The sequence below is a fragment of the Aquarana catesbeiana genome, linkage group LG04, assembly GCF_042186555.1.
Source record: "Aquarana catesbeiana isolate 2022-GZ linkage group LG04, ASM4218655v1, whole genome shotgun sequence".
In the NCBI taxonomy this organism is placed as follows: domain Eukaryota; kingdom Metazoa; phylum Chordata; class Amphibia; order Anura; family Ranidae; genus Aquarana; species Aquarana catesbeiana.
The window spans coordinates 656,403,923-656,422,839 of record NC_133327.1 but is presented as its reverse complement, the minus strand read 5'-3'; the positions used below and the strand labels follow the sequence as shown (position 1 = coordinate 656,422,839).

The following is an 18,917-nucleotide window of genomic DNA, read 5'->3' as shown; positions in this document are numbered from 1 at the left end:
TTATGTCACACCATTTTGCGCAGCGGTTTTTCCAATTTTTTAGGGAAAAAATTAAAATGTATTGAATTTTAGTGCACACAAACACAATATAATACCCAGGGGTTTTTTTGTAAAACATAGAAGATGATGTTACACAGAGTAAATACAGTGCCTTGAAAAAGTATTCATACCCCTTGAATTTTCCCACGTTTTGTCATGTTACAACCAAAAAATGTAAATGTACTTTAATCTGGATTTTATGTGATAGGCCAACACAAAGTGGCACATAATTGTGAAGTGGAAGGAAAATGATACAAATAAATATGTGAAACGTTTGTTGTGCATTTGTATACCCCTAACTAAAATCTATGGGAAAATCTTCGGAAGTCAGCTAATTAGTAAATAGAGTCCATCTGTGTGTAATTTAATCTCAGTATAAATACAGCTGTTCTGTGAAGCCCTCAGAGGTTTGTTAGAGAACCTTAGTGAACAAACAGCATCATGAAGGCCAAGGAACACACCAGACAGGTCAGGGATAAGCTTGTGGAGAAGTTTAAAGCAGGGTTAGATTATAAAAAAATATCCCAAGCTTTGAACATCTCACGGAGCTCTGTTCAATCCATCATCTGGACACGGAAAGAGTATGGCACAACTGCAAACCTACCAAGACATGGCCGTCCACCTAAACTGACAGGCCGGCCAAGGAGAACATTAATCAGAGAAGCAGCCAAGAGGCCCATGGTAACTCTGGAGGAGCTGCAGAGATCCACAGCTCAGGTGGGAGAATCTGTCCACAGGACAACTATTAGTTGTGCTCTCCACAAATCTGGCTTTTATGGAAGATTGGCAAGAAGAAAACCATTGTTGAAAAAAATCCAGTTTGTGAGAAGCCATGTGGGGACACAGCAAACATGCGGAAGAAGGTGCTCTGGTCAGATCAAGATTGAAATTTTTGGCCTAAAAGCAAAATGCTATGTGTGGCAGAAAACTAACACTGCACATCACCCTGAACACACCAACCCCACTGTGAAACATGGTGGTGGCAGCATCATGTTGTGGGGATGCTTTTCTTCAGCAAGGACAGGGAAGCTGATCAGAGTTGATGAGAAGATGGATGGAGCCAAATACAGGGCAATCTTAGAAGAAAACCTGTTAGTCTGCAAAAGACTTGAGACTGGGATGGAGGTTCACCTTCCAGGACAACTACCCTAAACATACAGCCAGAGCTACAATGGAATGGTTTAGATCAAAGCATATTCATGTGTTAGAAGTCAAAGTCCAGACCTAAGTCCTGGTTCACACCTATGCATTTTTTTAGTGCATTTTCAGTTTTCCAGAACACAGTACAGTCCATTTAACATGGTTGGATTCCTTTGGATGTAGTTCACACCTGTGCATTTTATGGAAAGGGTCATGTTTTTTTTTTTTCTGGTTTTTGATTCCACAGACTTGTATTGAAAAAAAAACACAAAATGCAACTTGCATAAGTGTGGATCAGACCTAAATCCAATTGATAATCTGTGGCAAGACTTGAAAATTGCTGTTCACAGACGCTCTCCATCCAATCTGACAGAGCTTGAGCTATTTTGCAAAGTAGAATGGGCAAAAATGTCACTCTCTAGATGTGCAAAGCTGGTAGGAACATACCCCAAAAAGACTTGCAGCTGTAATTGCAGTGAAAGGCGGTTCTACAAAGTATTGACTCAGGGGGGCTGAATACAAATGTACCCCACACTTTTCACATATTTATTTGTAAAAAAAATTGGAAATTTATCATTTTCCTTCCGCTTCACAATTATGTGTCACTTTGTGTTGGTCTATCACATAAAATCCCAATAAAATACATTTATGTTTTGGGATGTAACATGACAAAATGTGGAAAATCTCAAGGGGTATGAATACTTTTTCAAGGCACTGTAGATACCTATAATTGTATACGCCCATGGAAGGCACCAAACTACAGTACCTTAGACTGCATTTACATCTCTGTGTTACGAATCGCCGCGATTCTGCTCGCGATTCGCAATTACGGAAAATCGACGCCCATGCGCTCCCTGTCAACTTCAATAGCACCCCAAATGCGGCGCGATTTTCCCACAATTCTTCAGGCGTCAATTGCGGTAAAATCGTCCGAACAGAATGGCAGGACGCCTGTCGCCCAAAAGAAGTACATGAGCTTCTTTTGGGCGACCCGCGATTCTATTTGCGTGATTTTACCGCGATTGTCGCCCCCATACGCCAAGATGTGAATGGAGCCCAACAGTTTCCATAGGCGATGCTTTAAAAGGTAACCAGTTTAGAGCTACAGAGGAGGTCTGACACTAGAAATATTGCTGTTGCTCTGACATTTGCGGCAATACCTTACATGTGTGATACGATTGCTGTTTACATAATATGCGCCAGGGACCTACCTGAACATGCGCCTTTGCACATAAACCAAAGGGGACAGGGCACTACTTCTTTCTCTTTTTTTTTTTTTTTTTTTACACAGTACCTTTATTTTTTTTTTTAATCAACTTTATTGCTATTATAAGAGATGAACAACATCCCTTGTAATACCATTGACTGTGACAGGTGCTCTTTATATATATTTTTATTTATTAAAGGTACGTGCATAGCGCCGTCAATTTATGCAGCGTTTTACAAATGTATTGCATATTTCCATCAGTCCCTGCCCTCAAGGAGCTTACAATCTCAGGTCCCTAACTCACATTCATACATACACTATCTTACCAAAAGTATTGGGACGCCTACCTTTACACACACACGAACTTTAATGGCATCCCAGTCTTAGTCTGTAGGGTTCAATATTGAGTTGGCCCTCCCTTTGCAGTTATAACAGCTTCAACTCTTCTGGGAAGGCTGTCCACAAGGTTTAGGAGTGTGTCTATGGGAATGTTTGACCATTCTTCCAGAAGCGCATTTACGAGGTCAGGCACTGATGTTGGATGAGAAGGCCTGGCTCACAGTCGCCGCTCTAATTCATCCCAAAGGTGTTCTATCAGGTTGAGGTCAGGACTCTGTGCAGGCCAGTCAAGTTCCTCCACCCCAAACTCTCTCATCCAAGTCTTTATGGACCTTGCAATTATTTTGTAAAATGCTGCCTTAAAGTGGTAGTAATCCTTTCCAGCAACTTTTACCTACAGGTAAGCCTATAATAAAGCTTGTTTGTAAGTAAAGTGAATATTTCCTAAACATCCACCGTTTAGGAGATATTCACTTCTTCTGCAGCTGGTGATGGCACCGGTGTATACATACTGTTCCGCCGTTCCCATGTGCACATGTGGAAGTGATGTCATCGCGGCTCATCCAGTCAAACAGCGGGAGTCCGCAGACCCAGAAGTCAGACTGAGTGAAGATGGAAGCCCTGTCAGCGGTGACAGCACGCCGCTGGAGGGCTTCATTTTAAGGTCTTTTGCATACTAGCACATTATGACATTATCTTGCAGGGGGCCTGGAAGTTTTTATTTTCTCCATTTACTGACACTTTTAGCCCACGTTCACATTGGGCCGATTTTCACAGGTCAAATCGCATGCCAAATCGACGGATATTGCCAGTGTTCTGCCGAGAAAGTTCCCCTCAGCGGATAAGGACCTCCCTCTACTGCGCAGGCACAGCGCTTGCGCAGTAGGAGCCGACGGAAATAGCCGAATAGAATAGAAATCAGCTGTACACGGCGCCTGTAAGAGGGCCGCTCGCCACGCTTCGGGCACGGCCTCGCTTCGCTCTGCACTTTTTTATTCCCCCTCTAGGTCCACTTGGATGGTGGGGCTTCAACCTGGACCCAGGGCACAGGCGCCGTGTACAGCTGATTGAAGATTTTCATCTTTGGCTATTTTCGGCGGCTCCTAGTCGTTCGTACTACGCAAGTGCTGCGCCTGCACAGTAGAGGGGGGTCCTTATCCGCCGGGGGAACTTTCTCGGCAAGACACCGGCAATGAAACCGACAGAATTGGTGTGACGCTGCGGCGCTGCACCGATTCCCAAAAGTAGTTCCTGTACTACTTTCGGCGACTTCAGAGACGATTTGAATAGACATCTGTGCATGAACCCGCATAGATGTTTGTCAATTCGCCCCCTAAGTCGGCCTGCATTGCTGGCTTGAAATTGTGTGAGTTCAGCTGAACGATTTCTAACCCGCATCAGTGTGAACCGGGGCTTAGTTCCACTTTAAAAAAAAAAAAAAAAATAGAAAAAAATTCAGCTCAGGAGGAACCAGTGCACACCGTAATGTCACCATAAAACACAATGAGATGTCCATTGCACTTACTTGGTGGTGTTTAATTCTATTTATATTGCAGGAAAAGTTGTGATATAAATGAAAGTTGTCCACATCTTTTACATTTCCTTCTTTTTCCTTTTCCTTGCCTGTAGCTTTAGCCAATGTCGAATTGATAGTGACGTCATTTTGTGTACACCTAAAAGTAAAAAAAAAAAAAAAAAAAAAAGAGTTAGCACTATGAAAGTCTATAAGGCTGGTTAGCGTTTGTTTACACTGGTGGCCAGGGGGTGGTAAAAACAGGCAGCTGAGCGTCGGTTGCCACAACTCTGACTGACCAACCACCTAAAGAAGGGCATGCAGCTACTCGCGGCTGAACACATGCTGCGGCCAAGATGCTTTGCTTAGAGGCAAAATTTAAACCACATTTCATATTTGGCAGTCAGGACCACCAAAATGTGTCCCGTTTAAATGTATGGGCGTGTCTTATCAACCCTGCAAGTACATGCAATGCAGGCAGTTGAGGCACAGAGGTTCAGCCTTTTTAGGGTTAAAACAGGACATATTGGGGATCATTCACTAAAACTGGAGAGTGCAAAATCTGGAGCAGCTCTACATAGAAACCAATCAGCTTTCAGGTTTTATTGCCAAAGCTTAATTGAACAAGCTGAAGTTAGAAGTGGATTGGTTACTATGTTCTGTATGCACCAGATACCGAGTGCTCTGGTATTCGCCTGTCAAACTCACTCTGAAAAGTAACCCACCACAGACAGTTTTTCAGAGAGGTGGCAAGGGCTGCCACATGTGAGAACAAGCCTTAAAAAGGTGGAGACTTCACCAGGGAAAAATAAACATTCAATTTTGATCGCATATGTTCACCAAGTTTAGAAAGTTGTGTTCACTTTGAATACCCAATTACACAAATGAGAAATTTGGATGTTTTCTAGCATGTGATAGGATGGTTGAAGTGAACACAGCTTCACCTTCTTTACTAACCTTAAAGTGATTGCAAAGTCTGTTTTAAAAAAAAAAAAAAAAAAAAAAAACAACATGTTCTACTTACCTCCTCTTTTGTAGTTGGTTTTGCACAGAGCAGCCCGGATCCTTCTCTTCTCTGGTCCCTCTTCTGTGCTCCTGGCCCCTCCCTCCTGTCGAGTGCCGCCCCCCCCCCCCCCCCCCACACAGTAAGCAGCTTGCTATGGGGGCACCAAAACTCCATGTGTCCATTCAGACACAGAGCTGTTGAACGGCCCGCCCCTTCTCACACCTAATTGGACAACTGACTTTGATTGACAGCCACGGGAGTCAATGGCACCGCTGCTCAGCCAATCAGGAGCGAGAGTCCCGGACTGCCGAGGGATTCGTGGACATCGCTGGATAGAGATGGGGCTCAGGTATTAGGGGGTGCTGGGGAGGCTGCTGCACAAAAAAGGCTTTTTAACGTAACCACTTCAGCCCCGGAAGGATTTACCCCCTTAATGACCAGGCCATTTTTTACGATACGGCACTGCATTGCTTTAACTGACAATTGCGCGGTCATGCGACACTGTACTTATACAATATTTTTTTCCCACAACACTGGAGCTTTCTTTTGGTTACATTTGATCAATAAGCAATAAGTGTATATTGATTGGTTTGCGCAAAAGTTATAGTGTCTACAAAATAGGGGATAGATTTGTGGCATTTTTATTATAAAAATTTTTTTTTTTTACTAGTTATGGCAGTGAGTGATTTTTAGCGAGACTGCGACATTGCAGCGGACAGATCGGACACTTGTTGGGACCAGTGACATTATTACAGTGATCCGAGATAAAAATAGCCACTGATTACTGTATAAATGACGCTGACAGGGAAGAGGTTAACACTAGGGGGGGCGATCAAGGGGTTAGGTGTTCCCTAGGGAGGTGTTTCTAACTGCGGGGGGTAGGGGACTGACTGGGAGTACACAGAGATCGCTGTTCTCGATCACTAAGAACAGCTGATCTCTCTCTACTTCTCTGTCAGAAGGGGGACTGTCTGTTTACACTGACAGATCCCCCTGTCAGTGAAGAGAAGCGCTCTCCCGATGGAGTTACCTTGCAGGCGCGCTCTCGAGTCCAGCATTTGTGTCCATAGACACGAATGGCGGACTCGGCCCCGCCCCCCGCTTCATTGGATTTGATTGATAGCAGCGGGAGCCAATGGCTGAGCTGCTATCAATCTATCCAATCAAGAGCTGAGACCCGTGGAGAGAGGGACAGCGCATCACCGCCAAGTGAATTCCAGGGCTCAGGCAAGTAAAACATGAGGGCTGGGGGGCCAGTGACTGCCAGGTGTTTTTTCACCTTAATGCATAGAATGCATTAAGGTGAAAAAACACGAGGGTTTACAACCCCTTTAAGATAAAAAACCTTCTGTGTCTAGCAGCCCTCCCAGCACCCCCCAATTACTCACCTCAGCCCCTTCTCTCTCCAGCGATGTCCACGATCTCCTCAGCCATCCTGTACACTCCTCCTGATTGGCTGAGACAGAGCAGCGGCGCCATTGGCTCCCGCAGCTGTTAATCAAAGTCAGTCAGCCAAACAGGGGAGAGAGGGGGCAGGGCCAGGTCGGGGCTCCGTGTGTGAATGGATACATGAAGTTTTGACTAGGCTTGGGTGCCCCCTGTACCAAGCTGCTGACTAAGGGGCACTCAAAGGAGGGAGGGGCCAGGAGCAGCAAATAGGGACCCGAGAAGAGGAGGATCCCGGCTGCTCTGTACGAAACCAACTGCACAGAGGAGGTAGGTCTGATATGTTTGTTATTTAAAAAAAAATAGCCTTTACAATCACTTTAAAGTGTTTGTTACCCCAACACTTCATATTCCTGACATGTGGCTGCTGCACCATGTACTTGTATGAGAAAGTCTCCTGTTCTCTTTGTATTGCTTCCTTTATGTAAAATCCCTGGTGTTCCTGCCAGTCCCTCTGCTTTGCTATTAAAAACTGACCACACCAAGCAGGAGAACACACTGTGGTCAGTTCTCTAGCTGTGCTGGGAACTCCATGTACTCTCCTCCAATGATCAGACTTGTCCTGAGATGCCCCCCGCTGCACACCTATTTACTGGGAAGCTCGGTGTGCTGTGGTTTCTACTCTCCCCGGGTCGTATGCAGCTGAGGACAGAGGGAATGTGATCACTTATAAAAAGAGGGAAAAAAGGAATTTATAATTTTTTTTTGTTTTGCCTTCATTCCTATTTTAAACTGAATGGATTAAAATTACAAGGTGATCGTTTACAATCACTTTAAGAACTTTCCAAATAAGAGAAAAAAAAAAGTGAGAACCGTGCTGCATCTGTAGCCATCCTACTATGTGAATCTGATATTACAACATCAGTGTAAAAACAAAGCTCAACTCCAACCATTTCTAATAGAGTAGGAGAGGGTTAGCAGAATTTAATTTGTGGCTGTGACCCCACTGGAGAGATTTTCCTTCATTTCCTGTCCCTGTGATGCCAGGACAAGAAATAGGGGGGACAAATGTCCCCAGGAATAGGAAAGGAAGGATTCAGAAGGGTCTGAAGATTAGGTATGGCAATTTTTACATAGTTACATTGATCCAGCTTGGACCAGTAAGTATGTATGTTTGTGTTATACCTGTAGCAATGGAAGCTGGAAATCTTAGTACCAGGCACTGCTACTACAGTGATGTCCACTTGCTTCCAGGTCCCATGCTGAATGGCTGGCCCTGCTGCATTGTGAACACAGGACGTTGCTCGGCTTGGGTGCCATTCAGAGAACACTGTGGAGGAGATTTACTAAAACCAGAGAGAGCAAAATCTGGTGCAGCTGTGCATGGTAGCCAATCAGCTTCTAACTTCAGCTTGTTCACTTAGCTTTGACAAAAAACCTGGAAGCTGATTGGTTACCATGCACAGCTACACCAGATTTTGCACTCTCCAGGGTTTAGTAAGCCAACCCCTTTGCATCTTACAAATGAAAGCAAAGTATTCTCTGATTGGATGAGGGAGAGGCAGAGTAGCAAAGTCATGATCTCCACCTTGTCCAATCAGAGAGCATGTTGCATTCATTCCGCAAATGGGAAGTGCTCTGTGAATGGCGCCTGTGAAGAGCAAGCAAGCTGTGAAGCCGCTGGACCCGAGACTCGGGAGGAAGCTGCAATTACTGTAGTAGTGGTGCCTGCTAAAGGGATTGCCAACTTCCACGGGGAATATACATACTACTAAGCTGGACCAATAGAACAATGTAAACATTGCCATACCTGGAAATCAGCTTTACAGATGCACAGGTAGAGACTCTCTAGGTTTTGGATCCCTATAACCCCTTTCACACTGAGGAAGTTTTCAGGCACTTTAGTGCTTGAAATAGTCTCTAAATAGCGTCTGAAAACCGCCTCCTATTCATTTCGGTGTGGCTTTTCACACTGGGGCGGTGCGCTTGTGGGACGTTAGGAAAAGTCCTGCAAGCAGAATCTTTGGGGCGGTTTGGGAGCGCTGTATACAGCACGCCTAACCCCACCTCTGCCCACTGGGATGAATAGGCAGCGCTTCGGAAGCACCTGAAAAGCGATTCGGAAGCGCCGTAACACGGGTGTTTTTAACTCCTTCTTTGGGGTTAAAAGCGCCCTGCTAGCTGCTGAAAAGAGCCACTTAAACAGCGATAAAGCACTGCTAAAAGGAGCGGCGCTTTGGCGCCAAGACGGCCATGGCCTCAGTGAGTAATAGACAGGACACCATGCCCGACAATCTGCAGATGATGGCGGGAGGGATGGCGGAAGGAATGGTGGGAGGAGTGGTGGAGGGAATAGTGGGGGGGGGGAATGGCGGGAGGAATGGTGGGAGGGGGTAGCGGGAGGAATGGCGGGGGGAATGGCGGGAGGAATGGTGGGAGGAATGGTGGGAGGAATGGCGAGAGGAATGGCGGGGGGAATGGCGGGAGGAATGGCGGGGGGAATGGCGGGAGGAATGGTGGGAGGAATGGTGGGAGGAATGGCGGGAGGAATGGCGGGGGGGGGTGGTGGGAGGAATGGTGGGGGAAAGCCGGGAGGAATGGCGGGGGGGAAGGGAATGGCAGGGGGGAATGGTGGGAGGAATGGCGGGAGGAGAAGGGAATGGCGGGGGGGAATGGTGGGGGAAAGCCGGGAGGAATGGCGGGGTGGAAGGGAATGGCGTGGGGGGAATGGTGGGGGGAATGGCGGGGGGGGGAATGGTGGGAGGAATGGCGGGGGGAATGGCGGAAGGAATGGTGGGGGAAAGCCGGGAGGAATGGCGGGGTGGAAGGGAATGGTGGGGGGGGAATGGTGGGGGGAATGGCGGGAGGAATGGCGGGAGGAATGGTGGGAGGAATGGCGGGAGGGGAATGGTGGGAGGAATGGAATGGCGGGGGGGGGAATGGTGGGGGGGGGGGGAGGAATGGTGGGAGGAATGGTGGGGGAAAGCCGGGAGGAATGGCGGGGGGAATGGTGAATGGTGGGAGGAACTGTGGGAGGAATGGTGAATGGTGGGAGGAACTGTGGGAGGAATGGTGAATGGGGGGGGGATTGGTGGGGAGAATAGCAGAAAGGAATGGCGGGAGGAATGACAATTTACTCTTACAGGTTTCGAATGTAATCCAGCGTGTCTTTGTCTTTCGCAATCATGTCTGCCAGAATGTGCTGCACTCCCATCTCAATTTCTTGAAGCGTGAATAAACCTTCAACAGAAAAATAAAACATTAAAAGGATGAACTGGTATGCATGTTTGTATATGTATAAAGCAATCATATAATATAGAGCACTGCAAATTACTATAAAGCCAAACTCCAGCATCACCTTCTGTATTGTACAGTAGTACAGGTTCCTCTGTACGGAGATAGATTACTGGGATTTCACTGTACACTGCAAGCTTCTCACAGTGTTCATTAGAAGCTTCAGTAAGTCTTCTAGAGTTTGCTTCATTATTTGGCTGGAGGATGTCTAGCTTTCTTCTACCCTTTTCTCCCCCGCTGAACTGTCTCTTGCCTACAGTGCTGTATAGTGCCGGAACAAGGTCAGGTAGATCTCAGGGGAACATGCCAAATTGCACCTCCCCAAAATGTATGAGTATTATGTGTCAGTAAAAATCCCCCCCACAAAAAATGTAATCCGCATGCTTAGCCCTAAGCATCACATTACATGTGAGTCGCACAGGAATCGCACTGCATTCCTGTGCAGATCCCAAGTGATTTTGTGCAGTGCGATTTGAGCCCATCATTTTGTATAGCTGCAAATTGTCGCACTGGAATCAGATCTCATGAGTGTTCATACCCCTGCAATCCAATTTTAGCAAAACACACTACATTCTTCGACCAGCTTTTGGGGGTGATAACTTTTAAATGACACCCGCAGCAGATGGCATGAAACACAGCGATTCCTTTCCGTTTCCTGCATCCTATCAGTGTGAACCGAACCTTAAAGCTCCTTTTTTTGCTTGTTAAGAAAATTTGTAAATAGTTTTATGGCCATTATCTGGGTACCTTTGCAATTATAAAACTCGAGGCAACCACACTAATATTTGAATGGCTGGTAAATAGCAAATCATGCCAAAGGGAAACAGACATCATAACTACTGGTTGCTTTGCTGACCAATAGTAAATCTGGGAAGCCTTGAGGGAGTGGAACCCAGGCTTGGCCACCATGGCTAGTTGAGATCTGCCAAAAAAAAAAGTGCCCCCTGCCGTCAGAGCTTGCAGGGGGTAATGCAAGATACAATGAGGCTCATTTACTAAAACTGGAGAGTGCAAACTCTGGTGCAGTTGTGTATGGTAGCCAATCAGCTTCTAACTTCAGCTTCTTCAATTTAGCTTTGACAATAAAACCTGGAAGCTGATTGGTTTCCATGTAGAGCTGCACCACATTTTGTACTCTCCAGTTTTAGTGAATCTCCCCCAATATGTGACATACAGGCGCTTAATAAAGCGCAGATGAGGTACTAAAACACAGAACTATAAAATAAGTTGCAGGCATTACTCTTATGTCTGTTTCCCATGTATGTTGCTCCTATAGAGGATTTAAAGTGATGACTGGTTCTCTTTAATCATGACTAAGCAGCTGAAACAATAACCGGAATCACAGCTATTTCTGCAGTCATGTTATACAGTGCTGCACACAGAACAAGTCTTCAGTTACTACTAAGGAATTACAAAGAACAATTTTTTGTAATATTGAACCCAAATATAGAAGACGGTTGTCAGTTAGTTATGAAACACTGCCCTCTACTGGCCGACACGTAAAGAACAGACTCCATGGAAATACAACGAATAAAGCATTTCAAGCCCCAATATAACCTTTGCAAACCACTGTGCCAGGTCCAATATTTATTCTTACCTAAAATATTACAACTTATACATTTTTAAATTGTATTAAAAAAAAAAAATATATATATATATATATATATATATATATATATATATAATATAGTTTTTGTTTTGTTTAATACAAAAACATATACTCTGCCTTCAAAAATGACCTACTGGTTGCCTTGAAACAAGCCACCACATTTTGACGCGTTTTTCATGTTTTTCTTTTTTTGTTTAACCACTTAAGCCCCAGAAGGTTTTACCCCCTTAAAAGAGAAGTAAAGGATTTTTTTTTTTTTTTCAGATTCATAATGTAAAAATCCGCCCGCCACAAAGTTATATTTTTTTGTAGCACTGCTCATCAAATTCCGCCCACAACGTGTAGCAATCCGCCCATCACAGACATGTACTCGCCACGGGAGCGCGGGGCACAATCTGACATAAAAATCTGTCGGCTAATGTGCGCCTGCGCCATCCCGCCGTCACAACAGCTGATGTTAAAATCAGCTGTTGTGCCGTTACGTACGGCGCATGCATTGATCATGTGCCCTTCAGCCCAGGCACTATCCGATGGGGAGCACTTCTCGACAGAACACCGGCAATACTGGAATTAAACAAATAAAATCATTGCAGTATATATTATATATAGTTTGTATTTGCTATAACTTTTGCACAAACCAATCAATATACGCTTATTGGGATTTTTGGGGTTTTTTTTACCAAAAATATGTAGCAGAATATATATTGGCCTAAATTTATGAAGAAATTACATTTTTTTTTTTTACTTTTTCTATTGGATATGTTTTATAGCAGAAAGTAAAAAAATAAATAAATAAATATATATATATATATATATATATATATATATATATATATATATATATATATATATATATATATATATATATATATATATATATATATATATAATTTTTTACTTTCTGCTACAAACCATGGGATATATACTGCAATGATTTTATTTTTTAAATTCTAGTAATGCCGACAATCAGTGACTTATAGCGGGACTGCGATATTGCGACAGACAGTCTAACACTGACAGTTTTGACACTTTTTGGGAACCAGTGACAAAAATACAGTGATCGGTGCTAAAAATATGCACTATCACTGTACTGACACCGGCTGGGAAGGGGTTAAGGGGCGATCAAAGAGTTAACCGTGTGCCTAGCCAGTGTTTATGTGTACACAGGGAGGTGTTTTTACTAAGGGAAGTGCTGGATTTTATTTCCTGCCTTGCAGGGAAACAAAATCCACCACATTCCTGCTGACAGGACGGAGCTCTGCCTTGCTCCATCTCTTCTCTCTCCTCTACAATCCACGGTTGCCAGTGGTCATCCATTGGCCGGCACCCGCTGATCGGCTTCTGCTGTGATTAATGACAGTAGAAGCGGTATGTGCACTCCCTATGCAGAACTGCAGAATCACGTATATATAGGTGATTCTGCACAGAACGGCCGCCCTGTAGCAGTAAATCTCTTATAGGGCGATCGGCAAGTGGTTAAAAGACAAAAATCCAAACAATCCATATCCTGTACCTTCCGTGTCGCCCTTTATATACATTTGCAAGTTCAACTGCTGAGGAGTTTCAATCAGAGCTTTGGCGGCGGGCTCAAGTCCAAGCTGTCTGGCTCTTTGCGCTTTGGTTCCAGTTTTGAATGGTGCGTACTGTGCAAGACACAAGAAGAGTCAGTCCTCCATTACACTTATCTATACACATCAGAACAATTAGTGGAGATCAATTAATCCCTTCCCACTTGCTGTGGCCCTTTTAACTGGGTCATAACACACGGGGGGCGACTGGACGGGCTTCTCAATCACGTAAACATTGTAATTGGCTGTTAGTGGTAACGTGATTGGGAACTTGTCCCGACGGCTCTCAATCATAATAAGAGAAGAACGGGTTATGGAAAAAAAATAGATATCAATACTCACCTAGGTGGATGCAGCATCGATCCAATGTCCCCTGCCAGCTCTAAGACTGAGAACCGAGCGATCAAACACCGCTGATTGCTCAGTTCTCCTGCTCTGAGAAGAGAACGATGACTGAGTCACTGGCTAGCTGTTCTGCCCCTCCAGTACTCTCCGGAGCGCTGGGCTGTGGAGGGGTAGAAGAGTCCGGCTCAGGCTTTCAGCAGATCGCCAAGAGGCTGAGCCAGGTGCCAGTCTATACTGCCGAGTGGATCCCATATGGTCAGGATCTTTTCATAGCCTGGACCAGCTCAGTGACGTTATCTGACAAAGGACTTTATCCTGTTGTTGGTTGAATATGGGTCATAGGAGTGCAGAACGAACTCCTGTAATCCCAAGGAGAAGTAGTATAGCCAAAATATCTTTGGTTATACCTCTCCTTGAGGCCGGCCATACATGGATGGAAATTGGGCCAGTTCAGCAGGGACCAGCTGAAATTCAATCCATGTATGAGCAGGCTGATTGTACCCAAGTCAATCCATTGATAGAATAAGGTACACCCAGCCTGTCATGTTTTTTGGCATGCTATTACTGCCAACGGCTGTAGCCACCAGCAGAAACCACTGTTTTCTGCTATCCAGGAAGGCTCCCCCCCCCCCACTGGTAAAATACAATAGTGCTGCTGGATGGATTTCCCCGATTGTGTTAATTGGGCGATTGAGACCTCAGATCTCTCCTCTGCAACTAAAAGCTTCTGGTCATCCCAAGATGCTTCTTTTTAAAACACAAAGGGTTTGTTTACAACCGCAAAACCAGAAGTAATGAAATGCTCATCACTTCAATTTCTTATACCAGGGGTCTCCAAACTTTCTAAACAAAGAGCCGGCTTACTGTCCTATAGGCTTTAGAGGGGCCAGACTCTGGCCAGTGGGAGAAGAAGTGTCTTGGAGTCAGTAAGAGTAAATAGGACCCCATCATGGGTATCAGTGGGAGGAATAGTGCCCCATCATTGGTATCAGTGGGAGGAATAGCGCCCCATCATTGGTATCAGTGTGAGGAATAGTGCCCCATCATTGGTATCAGTGGGAGGAATAGCGCCCCATCATTGGTGTCAGTGTGAGGAATAGTGCCCCATCATTGGTATCAGTGGGAGGAATAGCGCCCCATCATTGGTGTCAGTGTGAGGAATAGTGCCCCATCATTGGTATCAGTGGGAGGAATAGCGCCCCATCATTGGTATCAGTGGGAGGAATAGTGCCCCATCATTGGTGTCAGTGGGAGGAATAGTGCCTCATCATTGGTGTCAGAGGGAGGAATAGTGCCCCGTCATGAGTATCAGTGGGAGGAATAGTGCACCATCATTGGTGTCAGTGTGAGGAATAGTGCCCCATCATTGGTATCAGTGGGAGGAATAGTGCCCCATCATTGGTGTCAGTGGGAAGAATAGTGCCCCATCATTGGTGTCAATAGGAGGAATAGTGCCCCATCATTGGTGTCAGTGGAAGGAATAGTGCCCCATCACTGGTGTCAGTGGGAGGAATAGTGCCCCATTATTGGTATCAGTGGGAGGAATAGTGCCCCATCATTGGTGTCAGTGGGAGGAATAGTGCCCCATCATTGGTGTCAGTGGGAGGAATAGTGGCCCATCATTGGTGTCAGTGGGAGGAATAGTGCCCCATCATGGATGTCAGTGGGAGGAAAAGTGCCCCATCGTTGATGTCAGAAATAATGGCCCATTGTTGGTGTCAGTGGCAGAAATGATGTTCCATTGTTGATGTCAGTGGAGGGAATAGTACCTTGTATCAGAGGGAAGTTCCCCAATGGCCAGATAAAGATAAGCCACATCCAGCCCCCGGAATGCAGTATGGAGACCACTGTCTTAGACCATAGAGATGATGAGAGTCGCTCCAGTCTGCTGGTTGCACTCTTGGCTTCAACAGTGGGACGGGTCGCAGAAGGTGGCAGGGGGTTGGGGGTGGGAAGTGGTCCCCTCCTGCTGCTTGAAAAAGCAATCCAGTGGCTAATTGGCTGCTAGGATTGCTTTTTTTACAAGTAAGACAGCTTACAAAAAAAAACAATACAGGGATGATGCCTGCAGGGGTTTTTTTTCCCTTCCTCTGGATCAACTGTGGGTATGGGATTGTGCATATAGAATTGTAAAAATAAATTTTGTATTGCTGTCTCCTTTTTACTGGTTGAACTGGGAGGACATTTTGTCTTTTTTTTAAACCAGACTAACTAATGAAACTATATAGGTATAACCACTGAAAGTCAAGCGACGTTCTGGTAAGTCGCTGGTCCACAAGTGGTGAAGGACCAATCATCCAAAACTGATATCTTCACTTTAGCTCTCAGTTATTCTGGAGATCATTACTAGAACCCTGAGAGAAGACAGCGAGAGGCTCCACTCCATATATACCAAAAACATCTTTTATAGAGAAATATAATCTATTATTAGAAATCCTGACCACATGCTCAATCTCATCCAAGGTCCTGCAGTTTAGCATCTCATTGTGTAGGCCGGCATTCAGCTTCCCTTCTTTCCTCAGCTTCTCTATCAGTGAATGAGCCTTTCTAGCTACAGACCTACAGGAAGGTGTCAAAGGTCAAACAATTAGACCAGAAATAATTCATGATGAACTCATCTTAATCCTTTAATTAATCCTTAATCTGCATAATAATGTGATGTCATTTTTTTTTATTATTATTATTATTATAGGTCACCTGTGTTTTACTTCAAATGTTATTATACAATTATTCATGTGCATATTTTCGACAGAATTTAACCACCTGACCTCCGGAAGATTTACCCCCCTTCATGACCAGGTCATTTTTTTTTTTTTTTGCAATACGGCACTGTGTTATTTTAATTGACAATTGCGCAGTAATGCGACCTTGTACCCAGATAAAATTGACGTCCTTTTTTTCCCACAAATAGAGCTTTCTTTTGGCGATATTTGATCGTCTCTGCAGTTTTTATTTTATGCGCTATAAACCAACAATTTTGAAAGGAAAAAAAATATATTGTTTTACTTTCTGCTATAAAACGTATGCAATAAAAAAGAAAATGTGTAAAGAAAAAAAAAAAATCAAAATTTCTTCAATTTAGGCCAATATTAATTTTGCTACATATTTTTGGTAAAAAAAAAAAAAAATCTCAATAAGCATATATTGATTACCAAGTTATAGTTTCTACAAACTATGGTATTTTTTATTTCTTTTTTTCCCCCATTTTAAATTTTTTTATTTCTTTTACTAGTAATGGCAGCGCCAGAGATCAGCGACTGATAGTGGGACTGTGATATTGTGGCGGACAGTTGGACGCTGACACTTTTTGGGAACCAGTGACACTAATACAGTAATCAGTGCTAAAAATATTCACTGTCACTGTACTAATGGCACTGGCTGGGAGGGGGTTAACACCAGGGGCGATCAAAGGGTTAAGTGTGTCCTTGGGCGGTGCTTACTGGATGAACAGCAGGAACACAAAGATCACTCTGTTCATACCTGACAGAACGGCGATCTGCCTTGTTTACATCAGCAGACCACCGTCCTCTGTGTCTCTGGGAAGCGATCGTGGATGTCCACCAGACCCATTGATTGGCTCTCCCTTTGGCCAATTAGCGTGCGCCCCCCCCCTTGCCTATTGCACGGAATGACGTACAGGAACAGAGTTTCGCGCAATAGAGTCAACCTGCTGCAGTCTATGTACAGTGCCTGGTCAGCAAGTGGTTAAACTGAATGGGTTGTTTTATAAGGTGATCTTAACAAATCACTTTTAGGCCTCATGTACACTGCTGCTGGTAAACGGATGTTTAGGAGCAGTTTTGTGTTTTTTCTTCAGCTGCCCCTGAACTCTCCTCTGTTATCTCATCAGTCCATGTACACAGGGGCGTTTATAGTCATTTCTAGGCAGTTGAGTTTAGAAGCATTTTTTGGAAAGCAAAACAATTTGTTCAGGTGGGATGTTCAGAGGCATTTGAAACGCCAAATGCCTGTAACAGCTTGTAAACGCGGTAACTCTCGTTTAGCCGCGTTTCGTTTACAGGCGTTTTAAATTTTTGACTATTTGGAAAAGAAAAAAAAACGCTTCTAAAACGCAAACGCGGCATTTAATCGCGGCAAAACTGCATTTTTAAACGTTCAGGAGAGGTTGTAAAACGTCCCGTGTACGTTAAGCCTAACACCAATCGAGACATTGAAATTGTGCGATTCTTCACGATTTCAAAGTCATACTACTCAGGCCCCTTTCAGACTGCTGCGAATTGAAAGTTGCGCAATTTGGCTGCAATTTCGCGGCCAAGATTTTGACATGATTTCAGGGAACGCCTGTGCAATCTTGAGGTCTACAGACCTCAACTCGCATCAAAGTCAGACCAAAGTAGTACAGGGACTACTTTGAAATCGGTGCAACTTGAAGTTGCACAGATATGAATGGTACTCATTGGAAATCATGGGGGTACGACTTGTCATGCAACTTTGCAGTCCCAAGTCACAGGACAAGTCGCACAAATGTGAAAAGGGCCTTAGCGCTACTTGGAAGACATCTGTATGACTTGGTGCACAGTTGCACCTGAGCTTGGAAAAAGTAGTGCAAGAACTACTTTCAAAATCGGTGGAGTCGGAGTTGAACCTATTTGGACTGCTTATTGCGGACAATAGTGTGCGACTTGTCATGCGATTTTAAACTATAACTGGGGGGGTTAAAGGATATCTTGGTGGCACATACTACAGCATACCTTCAGAGGTCTAGCGGAGTCCATGTCTCGACAGGTTAGGATGGTCATGTGTGATGGTTGATCAGTGTATATATTCGATTGCAATACAAATTTAAACCGATTTAAAAAATCTTACCTCATGTGATTATGTGTTGTGTAACCTCCCTATTTCTTTCTTTTTTGTTTATAATATATAAATAACTTGTTATCTGTTCTAATACCTCAAACAAAATATGTAAAAATTGAATTTTATATCTTTTGGAAAAACTCTGAATAAAAATATTGGAAAAGAAAAAATCTTACCTCAATTCCTCCAAGGCTTGCTGTATTTCTCGCAGTACATCGGCATCATAATTGTTGAGGAGTTCTTTTCTGTAGCGGGCAATAAATGGAATGGTGTTCTCCGCCTGGAACAGCTGAATCAGATGAGCGCAAACCCAGGGCTCCACATTGGTGCGCTCCGCCAGAACCTAAAAGGAAGAAGATGTCACCATATAGCTCATTACTGATCTGGAAATGTATTCCCTAGGCTGGCTCAGAAAAATATGGGGGTCTGTCCATTACCAATATCAGCTTCCCCTCGAGTTTTTCTTACAACCACCACCTGACATCTAAAGCAAATTACCTGCTTAGCGACCGCCCCACACACATTTACAGCGGCAGGGCGGTCGGTACGTGATCTGACACTCCTGGGTATGGGGTGCTCGCCACCGGCGATCCCCTCCTGATGTTAATATACCCAGCGGCTGGTACTTGATGTCCGTTGGCGCCTGCCGATTA

General features: G+C 44.5%; 2 protein-coding genes across 2 annotated transcripts in view; both read right to left on the bottom strand.

The window, feature by feature from the left end:
* Positions 1-18,609, bottom strand: part of LOC141140934 (S1 RNA-binding domain-containing protein 1-like) — a gene marked incomplete at its 5' end in the record, with an annotated part of 149,507 nt that extends 130,898 nt beyond the window's left edge. Inside the window, 5 exon segments of the mRNA XM_073628488.1 lie at positions 4,251-4,398; positions 9,774-9,870; positions 13,047-13,176; positions 15,888-16,005; positions 18,441-18,609. Coding sequence (XP_073484589.1) covers positions 4,251-4,398; positions 9,774-9,870; positions 13,047-13,176; positions 15,888-16,005; positions 18,441-18,609 — 662 coding nt within the window.
* EPAS1 (endothelial PAS domain protein 1) overlaps positions 1-18,917 on the bottom strand; it is a 510,313-nt gene that overhangs the window by 454,644 nt on the left and 36,752 nt on the right. The gene's annotated exons all lie outside the window — the stretch shown is intronic.